Source organism: Rhamphochromis longiceps, linkage group LG2, assembly GCF_057381845.1.
Source record: "Rhamphochromis longiceps isolate RC_006_pf linkage group LG2, R_longiceps_female_GT1.1, whole genome shotgun sequence".
NCBI lineage: Eukaryota > Metazoa > Chordata > Actinopteri > Cichliformes > Cichlidae > Rhamphochromis > Rhamphochromis longiceps.
The window spans coordinates 38384098-38406061 of record NC_140558.1 but is presented as its reverse complement, the minus strand read 5'-3'; the positions used below and the strand labels follow the sequence as shown (position 1 = coordinate 38406061).

Here is a 21964-nt window from a genome sequence, read left to right as displayed (position 1 = left end):
AGATTCATTTCCATATCAAATGCATCGTATCAAAGCCAGCCCTCCGACCGGGGGCTCAATTTGATGTGGTAAATTCATATAAGTCTGCAATCAATATTTAATTAAGTGTTCAATACAGAGGGTATATTTCATGTTGGCTGTATGATCCATTTTAAAGAGGAACCCAAGATTAACTGAGCTGTAATGCTGGCGAAGAAACAATTTGCCTCTGTGATGGCCGAGTACACGCAGCATATCATTCTCTCTCATTCTGCTTCAGGATTTCTTCCTTTGCTGCATTTGACAAGACAGCTCCCAAAAGATCATGATGAAAATGACAGTGTTTGAGGGCTCTGTGGCATGTGCCTCCCACTTGTCTATGGCACACACAGAGGAATACATTGCCATCAATCTTCATCATATTTGCCTGTGCCTTACATTACCATCTTTGACACGTCAACCGCTTCCTGCATGCAGGAGGCATGTGTCTTCCCTGCCTCCCTCATACATTCATCATACATCACAGAAGAATAAACAAAGACAATAGCATCTAGAACACAAGGAAATGCACAGTAAGAGAGGTAAAGCAGCGAGCAATGAACACATTCGGTAAACAATAGGTGGATTTTTAGTTTCCATCATTCTTCCACCATATTAAAGTGCCCATTGAATGTTTGTGAGGTCAGTTTAAAGCAAGGACAGAGTATTTGATTTTGCAAACAGTATACAAAAGACTCTACAAGAGCAAGAATAAAAAAGGCATTATGGCATGGCACAATTTGGCATTGTAACTCCCGTACTGTACAGAAGAGGACGCCTTAAGGAGCAAAATGTAAGAAAAATGCAATGACGAGATGAAACGCCGAGAAACAGTAAATGTTAAAAATGACACCGCATGCGGTGGCATGTATATGTTTTAAGAAAGGTTTTTAGGCAAATCCTGGGTTAGCATCCATTCATCACATACTGAGACAGGAGCTCACACACACACACAAACCCATAAAGTTACTTTAACCTCAAGTATTAGGATTGAAGAGTCCACAGACTGTGAAATGACCCATTGTTTAAGCAGCAAACTCGCATCCCGATTGCATGTGTTGCAAAGTGAGCGCCAGAGGGAAGAGATATTTATCACTAATGAGAAAAGAGGAAGACCAAACAAGATCCGGGGGTAGCTTGTTGATTGTCCGTAGTGGTTTCATCAGCTCCAGTGTCTTTGTGCTGGTACCTCTCCACACCTTCACTGTCAGAAAACTCTGGTTTAGGAGATTGTCAGTCAAAGCCATAGAAAAAAAACTGTTGTGTAGATTTCCATGTTTGTCTTTTTAATGACTGAACGTTGATGAAAGAAGACGGCATGGGAGGATCAGTTATGAGACAGCTATGGCTCAGTCTGCTTTCTGTCTGTTCATTCTCACCCAAAGGTAAATATTATCACAATATGTGCTTTCTTCTCTATGGGGAGCTGAGCTTTCTCACCTTCAGGTTTCCTGGGTCTACGAGAAAATACACAGACTTTTAGAGAAGAGAATCAGAGTTAAGAAATACTCAATATTATTGTGAGATGGAAGTCTAGGTCTCGTCTTTACCCCCTAGTCTGGAGGAGTTTTCGTGCCTGCTGCCTCCTATAATCAGCTGCAGGGTGGCAGCTGGTAAGAAGCCCTCTTGTTGCAGAGTCACATTTTTCACCAGCCTTTCCACCAGGATGAAGAATTGTGAGGAAAGTGTTTACAGGAGGGAAGGAAAATAACTGTATCCATTCACACGCTGGTAGTTCGGCTGATCACTAAGCCCCATTGACAGGGTTTGCTGAAAGTGGCTGAAAACTCACCAGCGCCCCCTGTTGTCTTCACATTGTAGTTGGATGACGTCTCCACGTTTGATGATGATGCTGTCTGGTCCATTTTGGAGACAGTCAGCCAAAACCCTGTATCTGCCTGGAGACTAACAGAGAAGGAAAACTGTCAAGCAGATTTATTTATACGTCGCTTCTGAAAGCAGGTGTTACAAAGTGTGGCATAAAAAAGGCACGATGAAGAAGAAAATATTAAAGAGAGCGATTAATAACAGGCACAACAGCCCCAAAATAGATTTTAAAAAAGGTTCAAAATTATCTGAAAAAGTAACAGTAATAGTCTTAAAAAGTACAATAAGTATGGTTGGGTATTTTGCAGTAAAAGATGACTTACAGGCAAAAGCAATATGGGAAATGTTTCATAATATGTGTGGGGAAATTTCAAAGAGAGATAAGACAACTTTCCTTTTTTGGCATTTAACTAGATAATAGAGGTTACAAAAAAAGCTGGGAGAATTTTAGTTTATACAGTATCTGTAGTTGCATTTGGTCTCACCAGTTGCACCAAAACCTCCTCCTCTGTGTCAGATGGATGGAAGGGGTCGCGACCTCCAGGCCACTCCTCCAGACCCTCGCAGATGTCTACGGAGTGAGGAGCTCCTGGCCAGCCTGGGGCACATACATGACTTTTTTCTGTTAAAGGCATCAGCAAGCACATTCTTCCAAATACCACATCTTAAAAGGCACCACGTAGATACTTAGTAACTATGTCGACATCACAATGACCCCTTTGTCACTTACTGGGAAATTAATAAGAAGGTGGAATCAAAAGCTAATCTCAGTAGATGGACCTTTTTCCCTTGTAATCCTCGATGTACTTGTTTCTTCAGATCAAAGTACACCTGAACTGCTGAGGGGGGAAAAGTCAAATATCTATATTAGTTTACGATTTTGAAGAAAATCAGCAACAGCGGCACAACAGTGTGCAATGCAGGTATAGTTTGCAAGATTCCCTTTATTTTATTTTTTTTTGTGATTTAGTTACTAAGTATCTACTTGATTATAACATAAATGCGCAGCGATGAAATTTTACTCACTCCTATGGTTGTGCTGGTGTTTCGGGGAGTGGGGCTGGGGGTCTGGACTGCTCCTCCCAGACTCTGTCTCCTCTGAACTCACTGATGCCCTCTGCTGTTTGCTGGGAAAATAACACAAAACAACATGAGACCAAATAGTGCACAGAGTCAGAAACACTCAGGACAGGCATTATCCTCAACCATGCACTGGGGTCAGACTATGACTTCTACAGTAATAACACATGGGAAGTGTAAATGCTGCCCCAGGTGAGTCTGTTAAGAACAACTCTTTCCTGTTGTTTCTCATACACCAATGGCCTCTTAGGCACCAGCCATACAACACAGAGCACAGCAGCCATTTGCAAGCCTCTTTGTAAAGGGTGGGAAGTAGTACTTACAGACCACTGGCACAAGGAAAGATCTGGTCTCGATTTATTAAGATCCAAATGTAGAGATTTAACAACTTTATTATTGGATGCTGAATAAGAAGTTTTCAGCAAAGCAAATTTCCCGGATGCTTGATCAGATCTCAAAAAACGAGGCCCATCTCAAGAAGCGGCTGTCATGAAGAAATTAAAAAATGGAATGAAACTTAAACTCTTCTTCTGTTTGTCCTTACAATTACATGCAAAATAGAAAATCTGAGGTGCAAGAAATAAGATTGTGTTAGAAACTGTATTAGAAAGCTATGATGGAACTGCTGAGACGCTGGCAGGAGTATTTGGGGATCAATTATGGACTGGAATGAGGCTTATAAAAGTGGGTGTAGCTGGCGATCAGTTTGCAAACACAGCAGCCCAGGGTTTTTAATCCTTAAGGCGGGCCACATGGGTCATGCCAGGGTGAATCAAGCCAGGCTGGGCCAAGCTGTTTACCACTGAGCGTTAACAGCAGGTCAGTGGCGCTGTGGGTAGTGGCAGGGACGTGGCCGGGGGCGTTGCCGGGGGCTTCGGGGACGGGGGCTCCGGGACCGCAGGCACAGAAACACGTCAGCTGACAGCGATACAAAGTCCAGCCCCGGCAGACAGCCCCTGGGAACCCCTCTGGACGGCCGCATGCCCCTGCAGGTAGGGGACGGGAGGAGTGGGGATAGGCAACTAGACAGCGGTGAACACAGTCGGGCATGTGCCCATTTTCATACACCGCCACACACAGCCTCCTACCAGGGCCGTGTGAAATGTCTCATTCACTCAAGCTCTATCACATGTGAAAACTCAGCAAATGCAAATGTTTTAGCACTGACTACATATGGGCGTGTTTTGCATAGGTTTGTGTGTTTGTGCAACTACAGCCTACAGTCATGCACTTACAACAGTGTAAATAACCGTCTATAGTCAGCTGTAGGCACTGACCTCTCAGAGAGTGGTGGAGAAAGTGGCATATGGTCAACGATGTGGCCGTGTTGATATGCTTCATCTGTGAGGAAAAGGTACTATATTATAGACATATAAGGAGAGATGAGCCAAGTCTGTAAGTTGACTATTAACTCAATTTCTTTCTTTTAAGAAAAGCGCAGGGTGAAGAAACTGAGCATAAAGGCTAACCCACCAACTGTGGAACTTTGAATCTGAACTCTTGCTCTCTGAGTGCTGTGAGAGTCAGTTCAAAGCTCTGACGGTTAAAGGGAACCTTTATGCTGAGAATTCTTTTTCCCATATTAACTTAAGTTGCTCTCAGACCTCTAAGCATCTTCTGCTGGTTAGTCAGGATTCTACGGAGCTCATTGAGCCAGGCCATCTTCACCTCCACTGTAGGAGCCTGAAGAAAAACACAAACAATAAACAAGAAGAGTCATTTGGATTTTAAAAAATCTGAACATGTTTTTCTCCAGCTACGTTACCATTTCTTCTTTATTTGTAATTAATATGTGCAACAATATGATGACTTTAAATAGATATTTTAAATAAATAATAATATATCTTTTTTTTTGTTTGAATAACATCCCCAAACCATATATATCTTGCTAACTGGGAATGAATACGAGCAAAACCAACAGATTTTGCATTACAGCTTTAATTTAAATGTTTTTAAAAATGCTGCCTTACCTGAACCACATACACTTCCTCCCTGCCACTGTACCAGATCTCAAACTTCTTCACATCTCCCTTGACATTTTCTGTGATCCCCACAGCAGTCATCTGCCAAGAGACATACACTGTTTACACCGAAGCTGGGACTGGCAGGGCAAACAGCACATCATACATCAGTGTTACATCATGTTAACACATCTGTCCCGTCGCAACACAAGCATTTGCGGTCACACGCACACCTCCGCTGTGTGACTTCTTCCTTCCCACACCCTCAATAATAAATCAAGAGCTGCAGCTGTTAGTGTGACACCAACTGTGACAACTTCAACAAATCTACACACAATAAAAGAAGTGTTACAGGAACACACACATGTTGTGTGAGCAGCACATGTGCTAGGAGCTCACGATAAAGACAGTAGTATTAACTCAGCATCTTCAGATCTATTTCATCACTTTTTATTAAAACAAAAGAACAGATTAGATGTCATGGACAGACCATTTGTATCCAAAGTATTGTGATTTTTTTAAACTATAGGTTGGCTTTGTTTCAAATTATTTTCTTCTATTTTCATCCTTAGATTTCTGGAATTCCTCAATTGTAATTTACAAATCTATAAACTCATATAAATTTTGCCTTCTGTACACCATGTATTGCATGTTGTGGACACTATAGTGCATACATATTTAAACATAACAAATGTTTAAACTAAGAAAACATACCATTTTAAGACAATACTATCTTATTTTGAATTTGATGGCAGTAAAGTGTCACAAAAAAGTTGGGAGAGGACAGCCAAAGTCTGTAAAAACAACAAAAATAAACAGCTGAAATAACTAAACAAGTTCCATGGCAACTGGTCAGCATCATGACTGGTGATTAAAAAAAGTGCATCTTAGAGAAGCAGAGGTTTTCAGCAGTAAAGGAATGCAAATATTCACCATACTGTAAAACCTGAATCTACAAATCATGGAACAAGTTTTCATTTCATTTAAAATCATAAAAAGTTTGAATATCTGATCATCTACAGTTCATAATACCATTGAAAGGTTCAGGGAATCTGGAAAAATCTCTCCTGAGATCCAGATAAGGCCAAAAATCAATATAAGATGTGTGCGATCTTTAGGCCCTGTGTTAAAAACAGGCATGACTCAGTCAAGGAAATAACTGTATGTTAACACAGTTCACTATGGCATCCACACACTGAAGGTTAGAGCTCTGGAAAACTGTTGTGTTGTCAGATTAATTGAAATTTGAAATTTTCTCATGACCCCTGCGGTGAACCAAAATGTTCTAATTTCTACTCATCAAACCATAAGAAAGCACTGATTTTCCTTAAAAAGAAGTGGCCACTCTTCCAGAAAACTACTGCATTGCTTAAAATTAGACAAACCTTGAGACAATGCTTGAAGCTGTATGAAGGGGTCTTGTCACAGCCATCTCCATGCTCCTCCCTTCGCTTGCATAAAAGTAGAGCTCTCTCGTACAAGAAGAGGTGCCGCTGCATTGGCTTGAAACGAGCCATCTCCTTCATGCGAGTGGGGCCCTTTTTATGGCTGATCCACACACTGAAGGATCCCTGCATCAGCACACGGCCCAGCTCACAAATATCACCCTGTGTATAGTAGAGGGGAGGGGATGTATGCATAAACCTTTGTTGCAAATATATTTTGGCTATTTATAATGTAGCAATTCATAGATTGTCACTCTTATCAGTCAAAATGTACTTCACCTCATATCCTGTGATTGCAATCTGGTGCATGGAGTCATTGACTGATTTGAGAAGGTCCAGCATGGCTGCTAGTGCCCCCTGGAGTTCAGAGGTGCCCTCACAGTCTGTGCTATATTTTATCAGCTCCTGAAAATACAGAAACACAGCACATGTAGGTAAATACACACACAAAAGAAAATGCATGCAAACTTACACACAAACATGGCACAAAGCTGTGCATTTGGATGGTAAAGACTGTAAGTGTTGTTGGACCTGAGCCTATTCAGCAGATTCTGTACTAAGAGTTAACGAACGCCAGCAAATTGGCACATTTGCTACAGCAGGTATTTTCAATGATATCTTTTTATTAATTATAATGAGTGCATTTAAGATGCTGTTTGCTGTATTTGCATGCTAGGATATATGAAGTGCACATTTAAAATAATCCCACATGACAGCTCTGTGTGAGCTTGTATAAAGCAAGTGTGCTGGACCATCTGAAGAACATATTTAAGGCCAGTGTTGTGGAAATAAAAGTATCCCACCTCACATGCAGATTGACTTCTAAATACATTTGAATCATATATTGACTTTCTATACATTTGCATAATATGGTTTAGCTTTCTAACCTTCAGCAGCAGCTGGTATTTTGTGAGGCGCTGGATAGGTTTCAACAGATAGGAATCCAGGCCCAGTTTGTGCTCCAGCTTTTTTTGACACTCCTTCAAAAGGAAGATAAAAAAAACATCAATCAGTGCAATGTTGCCAGTGACACATCATAGCATTTCAATTCTTACTACAATTTAAAACACATTTATTCTGAACTGGTGGTATTAAAATTGTTTCAAACGGCAGTGGTCTATGTTGTATGCTTGTGTGAACTAATAAATGAAGTGGGCACTTAAAGTAATCTTTTACATTGTGTCAAAACAGTTTAAGAATTTCTTGATGTAAAGTCAACTAACCAAAAAGAAGCCGCAATCTGAGAATTGTCTCCACAGTGCCTCTGAGCGTAGTTTATTCTGACAGTAGCTTTCGTACATTTGGAAGCTTTCTTTCTGAAGGGACAGGAAAAAAGGAACATGTCTTAAAATATGTCTGTAAATTATGTACAAATGATCAACATATAAAAAAGAAGCTGCAAAAACCCCATCATCTCACCCGCTCCAGAAAACACGCTCCCACAGCTTCAGGAGCCTCCAGGCATCCTTCCAGGTCCTGAAGGAAAACTCTGAATTCCCATAAAAGTCCAAAAGATCAAAAAAATAGATGTCAAAAGCCAAAGAAAGCGGTCTAAGAACAACCATTCTACAAATTACCCTTTATACAATAACTGAAACATGAGCTCGCAGCTCACACTGCAGTAAGCACTATAGTTAAAAACAGCCTTTTACAACAGAATTATTGTGTCCCAGCATATTTGACTTGTAAATTGAACAAATATATGTCTAGATCTCATTAATCATTATTATTTGTCTTTATTTTTTCATGTTTTATCAAGTCTAAATGGGATATGAGTCCTTAATCATTCACCTGCTGTGAAAATTGTAAATCTCTGGCATGTTTCCAAAGAGAATGTCTCTCTTACTGCGAAGTATTGGGGGCAGGACCCCCGACAGAGCTGGGTTGTCCATTTCAGCCCTGTAACCCTGCATTATTTAGAGGAACATGACAGAAGAAATATATGGTTTATGAAAACAGCATTACTTATTAATCACAAAGAATCATTTGACTCAATCTGAATTCAAACGATCGTAAACATACAGTGCACACATTTAGTAGTATTTAACAAGGAGAATCTCATATTTACTTTAAATTAAAAGAAACTATGATTTCTTACCAGTAACACTGACAGCAGCTCTTCCACATAGATTCTTTCAGTTTCTATGAGTTCCCTCATTACATGACTGTGACACAAACATATACAAGCATGCAAAAGTAGAAAGAGATAGAGGACATCATTAGCACTGAACAAAGAGAATAGCTAAGTAAACAGCATCAAGAGCAGTACTGATGACAGACAGATGGGTGGACGGATGCTTCCTCCTCACCGCTTCAAGAGATCTGGGCTGTCGTCTCCATCCAGACTGTACGACACACAGCTCCGGCTCTCCTGGTAGTCGTGCATCACCTCTATCTGAACACACCACAGATGGACAGCACTGACTCTTCCATTTGGGTTTAGACAAAATTTTAATGCACTTAACAATTTATTGGGCCAAATAAGAAAAGTTACGTAATGAAATGACGAAGTTTGGAGATGGCGTGAAAATGGAAGTAAATAAGCACAACTTTTATTTGTTACGTACTTTTCGAGAGTTGGGGACCTTTCTCGATGCTCTTTTCCCAGGCAGAGAAAGATCGAATGTGAACTTCAATCCATCACCTATGAAAGCAAGATCAGCAACAACTCATCAAGAGTGGGATTCAAAAACAGTTTATTACCGAAGAGATGACTAATTAAAGCATCAACACTAAATAATACACAAGTGATTTGTGATCCACAGATTTATAATCATAATTTGCATTATGATAAGTTGTTTTCTGTAAAGGTGTGATACCAAAGCAGCATGTACAGGTTTAAAGCAGGCCTGTGAGTGTATTTGTGATCCCAGCTGAATCCCTCCACAACAGTCGAAGCTCAGCTGAGCGTTATCATCAGTTATGTGGGTATACGCATGTGTGAGGACGAAATATATATTTGAACCAGATAAAATGAATCAGATCAGATCTAACCCTCTTTTTCATTTATCTCTTTTCATACAGAGATAAAGGTGTACCGAGTATCTAAGAAGCCTCTAAGGGGCTCATAACCACTGCCGCTCTTTCTCTCATTAGTATGGTTTCCTGCTATGCAGAAAAAAACATTAAAGACATGAATGGAGAATAATCTTTTTACAGTTGCACATTCTTAAAAAACACAAACACAGACACCAGATAACACATACTATGTCAGTTGGATATGCTGCATAATGTTAGCTTTGTGCAGCCTCCCGTGAGACATAGCAGGAGAAGAAAAGTTCTTCAATGTATATGAACCACATATGGTTGTATAGCAACCAACATGACTAATAGCTTAGTCAGGCATTTCCCAGTGGACCGATTATACCTGCGACCCCTGCTCTAGCTCATTTGTAACGGGGGTGTGCTAAACCTGACGGCCATTAAGGAAAACCTAGTTGCTAGACAGTGAATGTATCTGATAATGTTACATGTCATGTGTTCAATGAATCATGGTGCCTAAAAGAAAGAAACAAGAAGGAGAGCCAACAGTGTGAGCTTATACCATACGCTGCAAATCTGGGCATTTAATTGAGGACAAGTGATACTTCATCCAGTGTGAGAAAAAAAAAGAAAAAAAGTCATCATTTGTGTTCATAAACGGGGTGACAAATTCTCTATTTCAATAACGATTCTTCTTTTGAAGTAAGCTGGTTTGTATCTGTGCGCCTGTGCTGTACCATGTTTTGGAGAGAAGAGCGGAGACTTGGATCGTGGTGTGTTTTCAGGCCTGGGGGCCACCAGTTGGACCGGTCGTACGTGTTTATCAGCCAGCTTCCTTAGACAAGCCTGTCGATTCTGGATCATCTGCTGTACTGCTGCGTGCTTCTCAAACATTTTCCCAATCTGGGCCTACAGAGAGCCAAAAAGAAAGGGAGAGGGAGAGAGAAGAGATGTAAGGCAAAGGAGTTTTCATTTTAATGTAACAATCCAATAATGCGACTGCTTGAATTAGGTCGGAATTTCTCTCATTATACGTTTGGTTTTGTAACATTGTTTTCACATATTAGGGTCGGTTAGCTTACTTGAAAATGAGGTGTAATAACAGCCTCATATTCAGCGGTTACAATGTCAAGTCCTGAGCTCAGCATAGACGGAGCCCCTTCCAAGAGCTTCTCAATGTCCCTCAGAGCAGCCTGGGCCCCCTCCTTAGACTGAAACTTATCTACTAGCTGATTGGCCAGTAGATATGCCGCATCATCACACCAAGTCTGGGCCTGAAGACAAAGGGCGCATGCGTATCATACAAGAGATATGAGTGTGCTTGCATGTTCGTATATAAATGTGTATCTCTAAATACCTGCCCAAGACAAAGCAGCATCTGGTGTGTTTGCAGAAGACGAGTGTGTTTGGACTTGAGAGCAGCAGTGAGTGTATCACAGTAGTGACGAAGCTCATTGCAGCGTTGCATGATGAGAGCCATGGCATAGTGGTGACCAGCTGATAGCTGGTGTCCATGAAGGATGATTATCTGGGCCCGAGCTGTCACCTCCTGATCAACAGGGAATCACACCAAGGAAGGAGTCAGTTTTATTGGACGTACTATAAAAACTGAAAGATTCTGGCAACACTATACACATATACAGGTATATGCAAAAATATAGTACCTCCGGACATATTATACAGTTTAGTTATTTAAAGGAAATTTGAGTTAGAATTTGGTGCTGTAAATACACACTAAAATTACCTCATTTTAATTTAAATAGTAGCAGAGCAAAAAAAAAAAGCTTAATTTTAATTAATGTTGGAGAAACACTGACCTGTGCATTGGACTCTAGATTGTTCAGCCTTTTGAGGGCCTGTTCTGTTTCAGCCAGACTGTTCGCAGATATGCATAGTTCCCTCTCCTGAGCTGTGAGATGCTCTAGACATAACTCCATCTAAACAGAAAAGAAAAGACTAACTATAAAGCAGACCTCTGTTAGATTCCAGAGGCATTAGTCACAAAAACACAAACATAGACAGACAGGTAGATGACAACCTTACCTCCTGAAAGCTTTGCTCATATCTGAGCAACTGGAGATACTGATGGAGCTTTAGATGATGCTTCTCAAAAAAGCCGTCAAAGGCAGACTCCATGTCTCTGAGCTGGGCGAGAAGCCTAAAAACACGAAGTGCATTCCCTTTGATCTCATTTGCTTCTCCTATTAAAGCTACTGCTCAGTAAGCATTAGTTTTACACTTTGGCTAGAAGAAGGACGGTGTAGATTACAATTTTACTTTGAAATATACTTTTTTAAAACAGCTACAAGACAAAAACTGTTGCTTGAAGATAATTTACCTTTGCACAGTCTCCCAGTCCAGCTTCACGTCCCACTGGGAGTCATCCTCCTTCGCAGTGGTCTCCAGGCTGGAGAGAAGATGACGACCCTCCTTTGACACCGACCTGATTGCATCCTTCCAAAGGAGGAAAAGATTGTAGCACATAACACTAGATTAATGTCAAAGTTTTGATATTACTAAACGTATCTCAATGGAAAACATCAGTTTTCTGTACTTACTTTCAGTTTTCTGTACTTGTCCGTGTGCAACTCGAGGAGATACTCTATGGCTTTCGCCTCTTCAGGCAGCTCCGTCTCTGCCAGCTCAGTACCAAAGCCCTGTAGCATCTGTGCAATGTCTTTGACTGTTACAGCGAAACTTTCAATGGCCTGTATTGAGAAATGCAAACGCAAAAACAAAGCAATATGAGTGCATAGACAATTAATTACACTGTAGTATTCATTTGAGTAGGAAAAAAGAAGAATCTTTGACTCACTGTTCTTAATAGAGTTTTAACAGTAAAAAAGGGCCCTGATGTGACATATGCAAAGAAGCAAGACAGCACAGCCACATTAAGAGCATGCTGATGTCACTCTGGAGAGGTTTGAAAACTCAAGAATACTTTGGAAGATGACAGAATGTATATTGAATATCTGTAAAAATGTCAGCTCTGTCATAGAGGGAATGTAGAACGATAGATTTTTATTGTTTGACTGGACTGTGCTTTTGAATCTGGAGCTCACCGTCCGCAAAACAATCCAGTCACTGTGACAGTAGTCCAGAGTGCCTCCAAACTCTGACGTCAGCTGGTTCTCATCAATGTAGCGCAGCAGGTCTGTGACAGAACTCAGCATCACCACCTAAAGGTACAGACAGAAACTGAGACCTGACAGATGCTCACTTTATAACTCTTGTTTTAAAAGATATCACAGGTTGTTTTTGTAGATGAGAAAATGTCCAAATACGTCTGCCATACTGAAGATGGTATGATCAACTACTGACACGTCTGTGTGGTCTGTAGCTTTCTGGCTAATGGGATTATTAGAACCATTTGGCATGCATAAGAGGTTGCTATAATTATTTAATAATAATTAGGTCAAAAGTTCATACTGAAATCAGTTCTCGGTTCTTGGTGGTGTTCACCAAAAAACATGTGACTTATGGAGCTCAAGGTTGTAATAAGAATGAGGTGTACCTCGTTTTGATGGGACACATGTTTGGTAACTGAGGAGGAGCTGCCTTACTGGCATTTTGAGCATGAAGTCCTCCTGGCTGAAGCGGAAGCCTATATCAGTAACAGTACGGTGGAAGAAGCTGGTAGGTCGGAGCACCAAGACCAGGTGGAGGTTCCCAGGAAAGGAAGCCTTGATGTGGATAAAAAAAATACAATAAAATAAAAAACAGGGGTTAGTGTATGATTGATGACGAGGCATATTTAGGAGGACTCAGTATAAATCTAAACTTTTGTAGCTAACCTCACTATGTTGGACAAAAACAAATATATGAGCTTTTTTCCAGCATCAACATAAAAACGAACGTATGCTTTATAAGCAGAGGAAGAAGGAGAGAAAGGGGTGAATGTTAATCAGTAATCGCTAGAGTGTGCCACTCAAGCAATTACTGTCAGACTGATGAATTCAAGGTTCAGTCAGTGAAGACTGCTATTTACAGGCCTCTGGATTTCATCATCAGGTTATCTGAGGTCATTGCGTGTAGGAATTTCTGCTCGGGATCTACATTTTACCTCAAATATAAGGGCTGCATTTCACCAGCATTCTAGTCAAGTCTAACTGAAGATGTGCTGAAAACCACAAGTAACTAAGGCGTATTGCATTCGAACCTAAAGGGCAAGCAAATAAAATAAATGCCTATTTTGGGGGCAGTTGGCAGTTCGTCTTCAGAAGGTTGCCGGTTCGAGCCCCCGGCTCCGACAGTCTCGGTCGTCGTGTCCTTAGGCAAGACACTTCACCCGTTGCCTACTGGTGGTGGTCAGAGGGCCCGGTGGCGCCAGTGCCCGGCAGCCTCGCCTCTGTCAGGGCAGCTGTGGCTACCATGTAGCTGCCATCACCAGTGTGTGTGAATGGGTGGATGACTGAATGTAGTGTAAAGCGCTTTGGGGTCCATAGGGACTAAGTAAAGCGCTATATAAATACAGGCCATTTATATCTTCAGGCATAGGCAAAGTACTTTACATCGTTTACATTATGTAGCTTCGAGTGGTGCAGGAGTCAACTCTGCAGCAGAGTTATTTATTTGTTTATTTTATATGCATGGGACATTTACTTGTCCCGAATCGACCTCTTACCCTCAGGATGCATGCACTACAAAAAGTCATCAGTCAAACTACACAGGGGATCGCTCAGGTATCACACACAACCGACCGCATGACTAAGCACAAAGCGCGTTCTGCACCGCAGTGCTACACTCGCCAGCACCCACAGCTGATGCCCCCGCTGCATTCGCCCTGCCCGCCTAGTAACTTCAACTTAACTCTTCACATGATGGATTAAAACAAACCAGCGGCTTATTACCGGGCTCCTCCGGATCTTCGGCATTCGTCGCCGGTAAAAGCAATCGGCCATGGTATTGGAAGCCATCTCGGCAAAGTATAAGTGCCCGCCCGATCACTGAAAATCTGTGCCAAGCTGAGGTATGCAGCTCCCTCCGGATGCCTGCCCACAGCCGCAGCACTGCTGCTGCCCGCTGCTGCCTCAGACAGCAGAGCGTGGCAGTACACTGCAACGTCTCCCCTCCCGCTCGTCTTCCTTATCCCTTCCTCTCCTCAGCATCCCGCGTCATCACTCAGTTTTTGCTTACTCACAGATTTGCAGCCCTATGCGACGGGACATTCGATACAGACCAGACCGGGGTCTTCTGCAAACTATGCACTACTCGCAAAAACATAAGAGAAAAATTAACAAATTACTATAATGAAAAAAATATTGCTTTAATAGTGCTATTCAGGTATTGTTCACGGTTTCAGTACCAGAGAGAGCAACTCCTAAATTAAATAGCAGCTTCTGGGCAACGTTGCAGCTTACAGGTGAAGATAAATAATGTATTTGTTCTGCACATCGATTAAGTTAGAAACAGTTTTTATGAAATAAAATATACGGAACTTACTGCTATCCTGGCAAGCGCCGTTTTGATAGATGCCCAAGTGTCCAGCCTTCGGTCTAAAATAATGATAAATTTGACTCCAGGTTGCCTCGTTCTGCAAGCAGTAATAGGCATTTGTATAAGTCTGTGCAATGATTGTGAATTTATTGTTTTAGAGCACACAGATACAAAATAAGCAAACATAAACAAGCACATATTTGGTACTGTAATTCCATATTATCCATATTATTCCATATTATCTAAAAATGTTTATACCAATCAAAATCATGTGTGAGGGAAAAGAAAGACCAATAATCTGATTTAAGCTTCCTTAATCTCTTGAAAGAATGAGGCTTAGAGGACACCAGAAAGGGCATTTGACCCTGAGATGATGAACGCTAAAGGCCAGTTCAGCTGTGCTCAGAATACAAGCAACTGAGGTTTTGGTGCACTGCAGTGAGTGAGAGAGTCATAAAAAAACGAGCAAGAACACACCGAGGGATGAGAGTGAGGTAGGTAAAAACTTTGGTTAGAGCTTCCTCTGGAATGTCACTGAAAGCTGAGCATTCTGGGAGAGTGATGATAACGCTGGAGTCTTCCCCACGGCCCCCTGGGAAGCACAAAAAGCAATGACTATCTTTCAAAGATACAAGATACATAACAGTAAGGAAATGATTAACAAAACTCACCTGACAGGTATGCTACCTGTTTCTCTATATAGCCTCCCACTTCCTTCATGCTCACAGGCACAGTCACCTCTGCAAGAAGGTCAGAAAAATCCAAGCTTTTAGGAAAGCAGTGCAAAAATATAAACAAGTAGTCACTTAAATGTAAAAAACAAAAACAACAAAACAAAGCATGGATTTGTTTTGTGCTTTATCCTTAGAACACCCGTTTGGTATGTATCTAAATTAAAATTAAGTTAGTTGCATAATTTTTTGTTTTCCTGGATAATACCACAGTGGATTTTCAGTGGAAATCAACCCATGATTGAAGTGCAGACTTTTATTTTTAATTTTAAACAAAAATTTTATGTTAACTGTTAAGGGATTACAGCCGTTTTTACACATAGTCTCCCATTTTCAGAGGCTCAGCCTGATTGGATGGTTAAGGATTGTTTTTAATACTGAAAATCTTTTGTAGCCTTTACTGCAGCCACCTTCAGCTCCCGCTTGTTTGTGGGTCTTTTTATGTTCAGTGTTTTATTCTAATAACTGAAACGCTTGTTCTATTGGGTTGAGATCAGGTGACTGATTTGGTCAGTGTAGAATACTTTTTTTTTCCATGAGCTGTTTCTCTCCTCCGTACTTTTCTCTTCTCATCACTGTGAGACAAAGTGTGCCGTATCATCTGTTCAAAGCTATTTTTGAATGAACTTGCAGACTTTTTTTAGATGTTTTGTGCCAAAGTCTGATCTGAACTTCCTGTAACAAGTGGTTTGCACCTGGTTGTAAGCGCTTTGTATTTTCATCCATGAAGGTGCCTCTTGATTGTACACTTTGACAAGGATACTCCTTACTCATCAAGAGTGTTCTTGACTTTGTTTGATTTTATGTAGTCATGTATTTTGAACATGGAAATAATTCTGTGATCATGCATTCATGGCTTTTTGGCCTCATATTTACAATTACCATGTAAAGCTGTAAAATACAAATTCAACACGCTGAATAAGGTTCAGATATTATTCCTGCTTCATTGTCATTTAAAAAAAAAAAAACAACAAGAAGAAGAAAATAGGTCTCATTTCACCATAAAACTGTCAGTCAAATTTCCAATTACCTTTTACTCTGAAAATGAAGGTCACAGTTAAACAGTTACTGCTATACTTTTGTTCAGCTCTTTGAATTCAAGCTGAAAGTCTGCACATCAATCACATCTGGGTTGTTTTATTTTAAATCTGCTGTGGTGGTGTGCAGAGGCCAACAAACTATGGGCCTAATCACATCAAAAAAAGTTAACTATGAGTTGCTGTTTATAAAGACAGTAACATAACACAATCACCTTTACATCAAGGAAGAAAAGAATGGCTCACTGAAACCTGACCAGCCTCTGTCTACTTGGAATTTTGCTGATGAATTATTAAACATCAGCATGTACAATCCATGGTCATGAACTTTCAGTAGCTGCGTCTGTGGTTAGATGTAAAGCCTGCATCTGAAGCCATCCTGTGAGGTGAAATTACAGCATCTGAAGTGATATTGGGGTATATAGTTCTATATATATATATATATATATAGTTCTATATTGTGTATTGTGTATTTTGTTGTACAGTTATTTTATTTTCAACTTTAATTTATATATTTATCTTTATCTTATTCTTCCCAGTTAAATTTACCCTTCATTCTAATTTGTGTTGTACAGTTATTTCATTTTTAACCTTAATTTATATTTTATTCCTTCCTAGTTAAATTTACCCTTTTTAATTTTTCATATTTATTTCCTATCTTATTCATAGCCTTTTCCTTTTTTGTTCTCTTTAGGTCACGAGCAGTTGTCCAAGCATTTCACTACATATCGTACTGTGTATGACTGTGTACGTGACAAATAAAATTTGAATTTGAATTTTTAAGTCTGCCTGCATATTTTATGCTCAGTGTTATTAGTGTTCTAGTCAGCCATATGTCCAGGAGGCAAACACACAGTCAATGAGTCATTGTTGTGTTGTGACTGCTAACATATGCTCACTTTTCTGTTACAGTACATCCAGTGGATCTAGTGGATGATCTCATTTATAGTGAAGCTTAATGGGGGGAAATAAGCAGCATCACCAAATAAAGCTTCCTGGCTTTCACTCCAATTATGACAAAACTGCATCCAGGAATATTACTCACATTATAAAAGGTGGTTATTTGTTAAAGCAATACTAAAGGTCACTGTGTGCTCATCTACAATGAACAGACATTAAAAATTAATTGAAGCTGCGAGAGAGAAAAATCCATCCAGAAAAAGATTAGAGAAGGCTAACCAAACAGAGGAAGAGTAAAGAAGGTGTTATTTTCCATGAGTCGACTGCAGTAACAGTGCCCGTCAGGCTGTCAGGGAGCAAGTAATGAGCTCTACTTCTACCTGCTGAATATTTGATGTGTTTCTGTAATAGAGAAGAGATAAGCCAAGCAGGCCCCTGCAGGACCAGTGATTGGACTGTGCACACGTAGATTCAGGATGAAATTACCGCCACACTGCAATAGTTATATAATGATCTTTATCTGATGCCACAACACACTCAGAAGGTTAGGACAGGTCTTAAATGAGTAGATCTTATATAATGTAAATTCATGATAAAGCACATTTTCCAACAGGTTAATGCAGCATATGTGGATATAAAACTGTGTGAGCAGGAAGAATGTAGAGGAGTGCATGATGCATTGGATTAAATCATGCAAATGTGTAAAAAGTTTAATGTAAGCAATTTTATTGTCACCCTAACATGTCCAGAGTACAAAAGTGTACACACTGCAGACTTCAGCTTTATTTGATCAAATGAGAGGTAGCCTGGGCTGCAAACTGCAGCGTGTTTAATAAACGTGCCAGTTTGTGGAAACACTGCACTCGCCCCCTCGCCCTCACCCTGCAAGATTACCAGCCTATCTCGTGACTGAAAGCACTTAAGAACACTGCCAAATAAAATGCCCTGTGGTCCTTCAATCAGTCCTTGTGCCTCACTGTACACCACTCAGGAAAATGTGGAAAATATAAAGCACTAATCATTGTGTACCATAACAACTATAACGAAATTTATAAATAGGTAAATCTTTGTGTACTTTACCAAAGTTATTCCTCTGAGGAAACACTGATTCTCTTTTATCTTGCGTCATGACCTTTCCAGGTGACATTAGGGTGAAAGTCAAATAACCTCTGTTTGCTCTTCTGTTCTTAGTCACAGAGAAGGAGGAATGTTTGCCAGTGTGCTGGGAAGCAGAGATTTGATACCGGTCAAGAGATCTAGACTCAGACCAATCCTCTGAGTCTGCTTGCTGAGCTGAAGGCAGAGGAGCTTATCTCTATTGTCCAAACAGATGAAATCAGTGTTGATTTCGTACCACTTCTATATAAAGCAGTCGCCGCCACTGTTCTTTTCCATTTATTAATCTTTTATAATAATGAATCGCATGCTTTTAAACAACGATTGCTGGAGGAAAATGTCACGAGTGAAAATAAATCTCTACAAAATGAGGAGTGCCTGCAGAGCACACCCTTCAATATAAGATAGCAGTATTAATATGTTGATAAAATGTCAAGTCCAATGCACTAAAGCTGCTGAAGCTCTTTAAATGTGACTTTCAATTTAACACTTACTAAAATGTTCTGTAGAGAAAAGAAATGTACCACTGGTGATTTCATAATAAAGTCCAAAAAACTGTTCATATTGCCCAGTTTATTTACACAGAACAGCAATTCTTAGTAAAATATAAAAAGGCTGATTCAATGCAGAACGTGCATTCTCATGGATGATATTGTAGTCTGATATTACAGAGTCCCAAAACGTAGACACACGTAATCTCTTTCAGAGCAAGAAATCCCCTCTTAAAGATACAAACAGCTTCGCAGTACAGAGTGGCCTAGCCTCATACTGCTTTTAGGTCATGAGTTATTTCGCTAAATGAAGCTTTAAATGCTAAGGGGATTAGACTGGTGGGTGACTGCATTCTGATAGAAAAGGGTAGAAGAAAATTAAGTATTAAAGTATTCTACCCGCTGGGATACAAGCAATCTAGATTGGTTTTAAACCAGAAAGGTCTGAATTGCAGAACCTGCACAATCACAGAAAAAGGCTTCGGATTGGAAGTCCTGGTGCTTTTAATATTCACTTTGAGGATATGTGACCTGCACCAAATACTTTCAGTGATTTTGTTAGAATTTGTTATACTGTGACTGTATTTATTCTGAATATAAGAATATATATAACTGGATATATTTGCTAATGATGTGCTACATGCCATTTTACTTTGTAGTGTTCAGTCATGAGCTTCCCTTTCATATTTTATTAATCTGTGGTATCTAGAACACAGCTGCCTCTGACTCTGCAGGTATAAATGCCATAAAATTATAGATGTCTGCATGAAACTGAGTGGGAGAGACATTCCAAATTGAGGCACTTAAAGCAGCTCAAGTGTCAGTTGAAGCTGAACCTATAAAAGGGTGTTTGAGTGTCAGCTGAGATTAAAGCGACCCATCAGAAATGTCAGTCAATACTTAAGCACTAAAAGCTTCTAAACAGTCGATGGGAGAGAATTTTTCAGAAACAGAAATGTTATTATCATTGTATTCTCAGTTATAAAGTTTGGTGTCAAGAGTATGGTGGAAGATTGCAAGACAAAACTGCTTATGGAATGCTAGGGGTAAGCCTAATAAAGAAAAATGCACTTTAGCATGTATCATTAATGATAAATGCATGATTAGTTTTGTACAGCAATGTACAATAAGGAGATTATGACAATCCCAGAGAATAAAGTTTAAATGTCATCCAGGGGACAACCATTTTTGCTTGACTTAGACAGAACTTTTCCATGCTGTCTGTTATTTCCACAACCCACGGCAGACATAAGGAGACAAAGTTCCATCAATTAGGCAAAGAACTCTCGCCTCCCAAAATCCAGAAATAATCTCAGGATCCTCTGGAGAAAGGTGTTCCGGTCACAGCAGGTGCTATATATGTTCATTCCATCACCTTCTTTGTTCAGTTCACTTCTGTAAGGCAACTTCAAAATGATGATTGGCAAAAGCATTAGGGTTTGGAGATGTTATTACTATGTATTTAGTTTTTTTATTATGTTCAACCTTTTCCTTTCCTCCACCAAGTGTAGTAATTAAAATTGGGTGACAACTGTAAACCATTCTGTAAACAGTAAACTAAGGGTCAACATCCAAGAAAAATTACAAGCTGCATTATGTAATTTATAAGAAATCTATTCGTGTTCTGTTTGATTTAGTTGACAGTAATGGTTTGTTTTTCGCTTCCTGCACTCCCCTACACTGATCCAAAATCCACAGTCCTCGCATATCGAGGTTACAAATCCTTACTATGGAAGAATATCCATCTGTGATGGCCTAAAATAGCCAACATAATCCCTGCAATAGCTCACTGTTGAGGCAGAGATACAGGAAATGGCACATCAATAATATTTCCTAACCCAAGAGAGTGCAGCTCTCCTGTTACCTCCCATCACGTTTCTCAGAAGTCACAAATGAACACTGTAAATCAAACCAAATGCACCCTCCTGCTACACTGTTCAGAAAGCACCAATCTGAAATGTAATAATAAGGAATTAGTTTTAGAGCAGATAGAGGATTACATTCAAAAGCCTGGTGGTTACCACAAGTCTAAAGTGGGTTGTCAGCATCACGTGTACTCACGCTGCAGAGTGCTCTCTAGCTGGGAGCCTGCCTGTAGAAGGCAGCGGTAGCTCTCCATCTCCTCCTTGGACTCTTTCCTCAGCTCTCTGTCCTCCTGCAGTGAGGCTGGGCCCATTCCCTTCGTCTCTGACACGAGATCAGCCAGAGGAGAACTGACGCTACTTTTGGGAGGTAGTGACAGTATCCCGGGCCTCACATCCTCTTCACAGCCCCATGGCTCTCCATAGCCATTTATTTAAACAAGGAAAGTTTTCCCACCTCCCTCCGCGGGTCCCAAGATCCAGATGGGACAATTCCCCGAGGCTGCCGCTGGCTGTTCCTGACCTTGAGCTGCATAGAGCGCCTCCACACTGAGCAGCACAGCTACGACAGGAGAACTGTCCACACAGGCAAACAAAACACTAGTATGTTGTCTCGTTGTCGCCCCGAGCGAGTGCGAGGTTTCCCCCTCCACCCTGCCCTGCTCTCAGCAGCAGTCAGCTACTTCAAAACAAACAGAGCTCCTCCATCTGGACACTGCTGCCTCCCTCTCCCCTCTGCACTCTCCCTCTCTCTGAACATTAATGCGTCAGCTCTGCATCGCAGGGCTCAAGAGTCCGGACCCGATATAGTGCCAACTCCCTCCCAACTTTTCTGCTCTCTCACACACACCAAGCCTTCAGCATGTCACTGACTAACAGTAGCCTGAAGTGTTAGGCTGCTTGGCTATCATGCTCATGTGCCTATTTCTCCAGTGTCACTATAATATAGATGCACAAACTGAGGAGAATAGCGCCATTGATAAAAAATTAAAATCTTCCACACCCTCAGCCAACAAGTTTGACCCTTGTGAAACAGCCTTTAATACACAACAATCACATTCAAACCGAAGAACAAATA

The 21964-nt window shown here is 40.6% G+C and overlaps 1 protein-coding gene across 4 annotated transcripts; it reads right to left on the bottom strand.

Annotated features, from left to right (window-relative positions):
• Positions 1–140: 140 nt before the first annotated feature.
• Positions 141–21444, bottom strand: mcf2a (MCF.2 cell line derived transforming sequence a). Of its 4 annotated transcripts, XM_085427656.1 has the most exons (30): positions 21086–21444; positions 15421–15489; positions 15227–15341; positions 14756–14846; positions 12877–12996; positions 12376–12492; positions 11872–12021; positions 11652–11767; positions 11357–11471; positions 11131–11250; positions 10671–10862; positions 10396–10587; positions 10051–10222; positions 8899–8975; positions 8641–8726; positions 8430–8496; positions 8123–8238; positions 7751–7820; positions 7555–7647; positions 7219–7311; positions 6611–6736; positions 6272–6493; positions 4896–4988; positions 4530–4608; positions 4203–4266; positions 2872–2972; positions 2331–2443; positions 1811–1923; positions 1569–1672; positions 141–1475 (listed from the first exon to the last, which is right to left on the bottom strand). In XM_085427656.1, the coding sequence occupies exons 1-30, from the start codon at positions 21198–21200 to the stop codon at positions 1435–1437; spliced, it is 3342 nt and encodes a 1113-aa protein (XP_085283782.1). In that variant the 5' UTR covers positions 21201–21444; the 3' UTR covers positions 141–1434. The 4 variants fall into 4 exon arrangements, with proteins under 4 accessions (XP_085283782.1, XP_085283766.1, XP_085283774.1 ...); XM_085427630.1 differs by lacking the exons at positions 141–1475; positions 1569–1672; positions 21086–21444 and adding an exon at positions 2576–2684 and having other exon boundaries at positions 15421–15486; XM_085427640.1 differs by lacking the exons at positions 14756–14846; positions 15227–15341; positions 15421–15489; positions 21086–21444 and adding an exon at positions 14164–14295.
• Between the last annotated feature and the right edge of the window lie 520 nt (positions 21445–21964).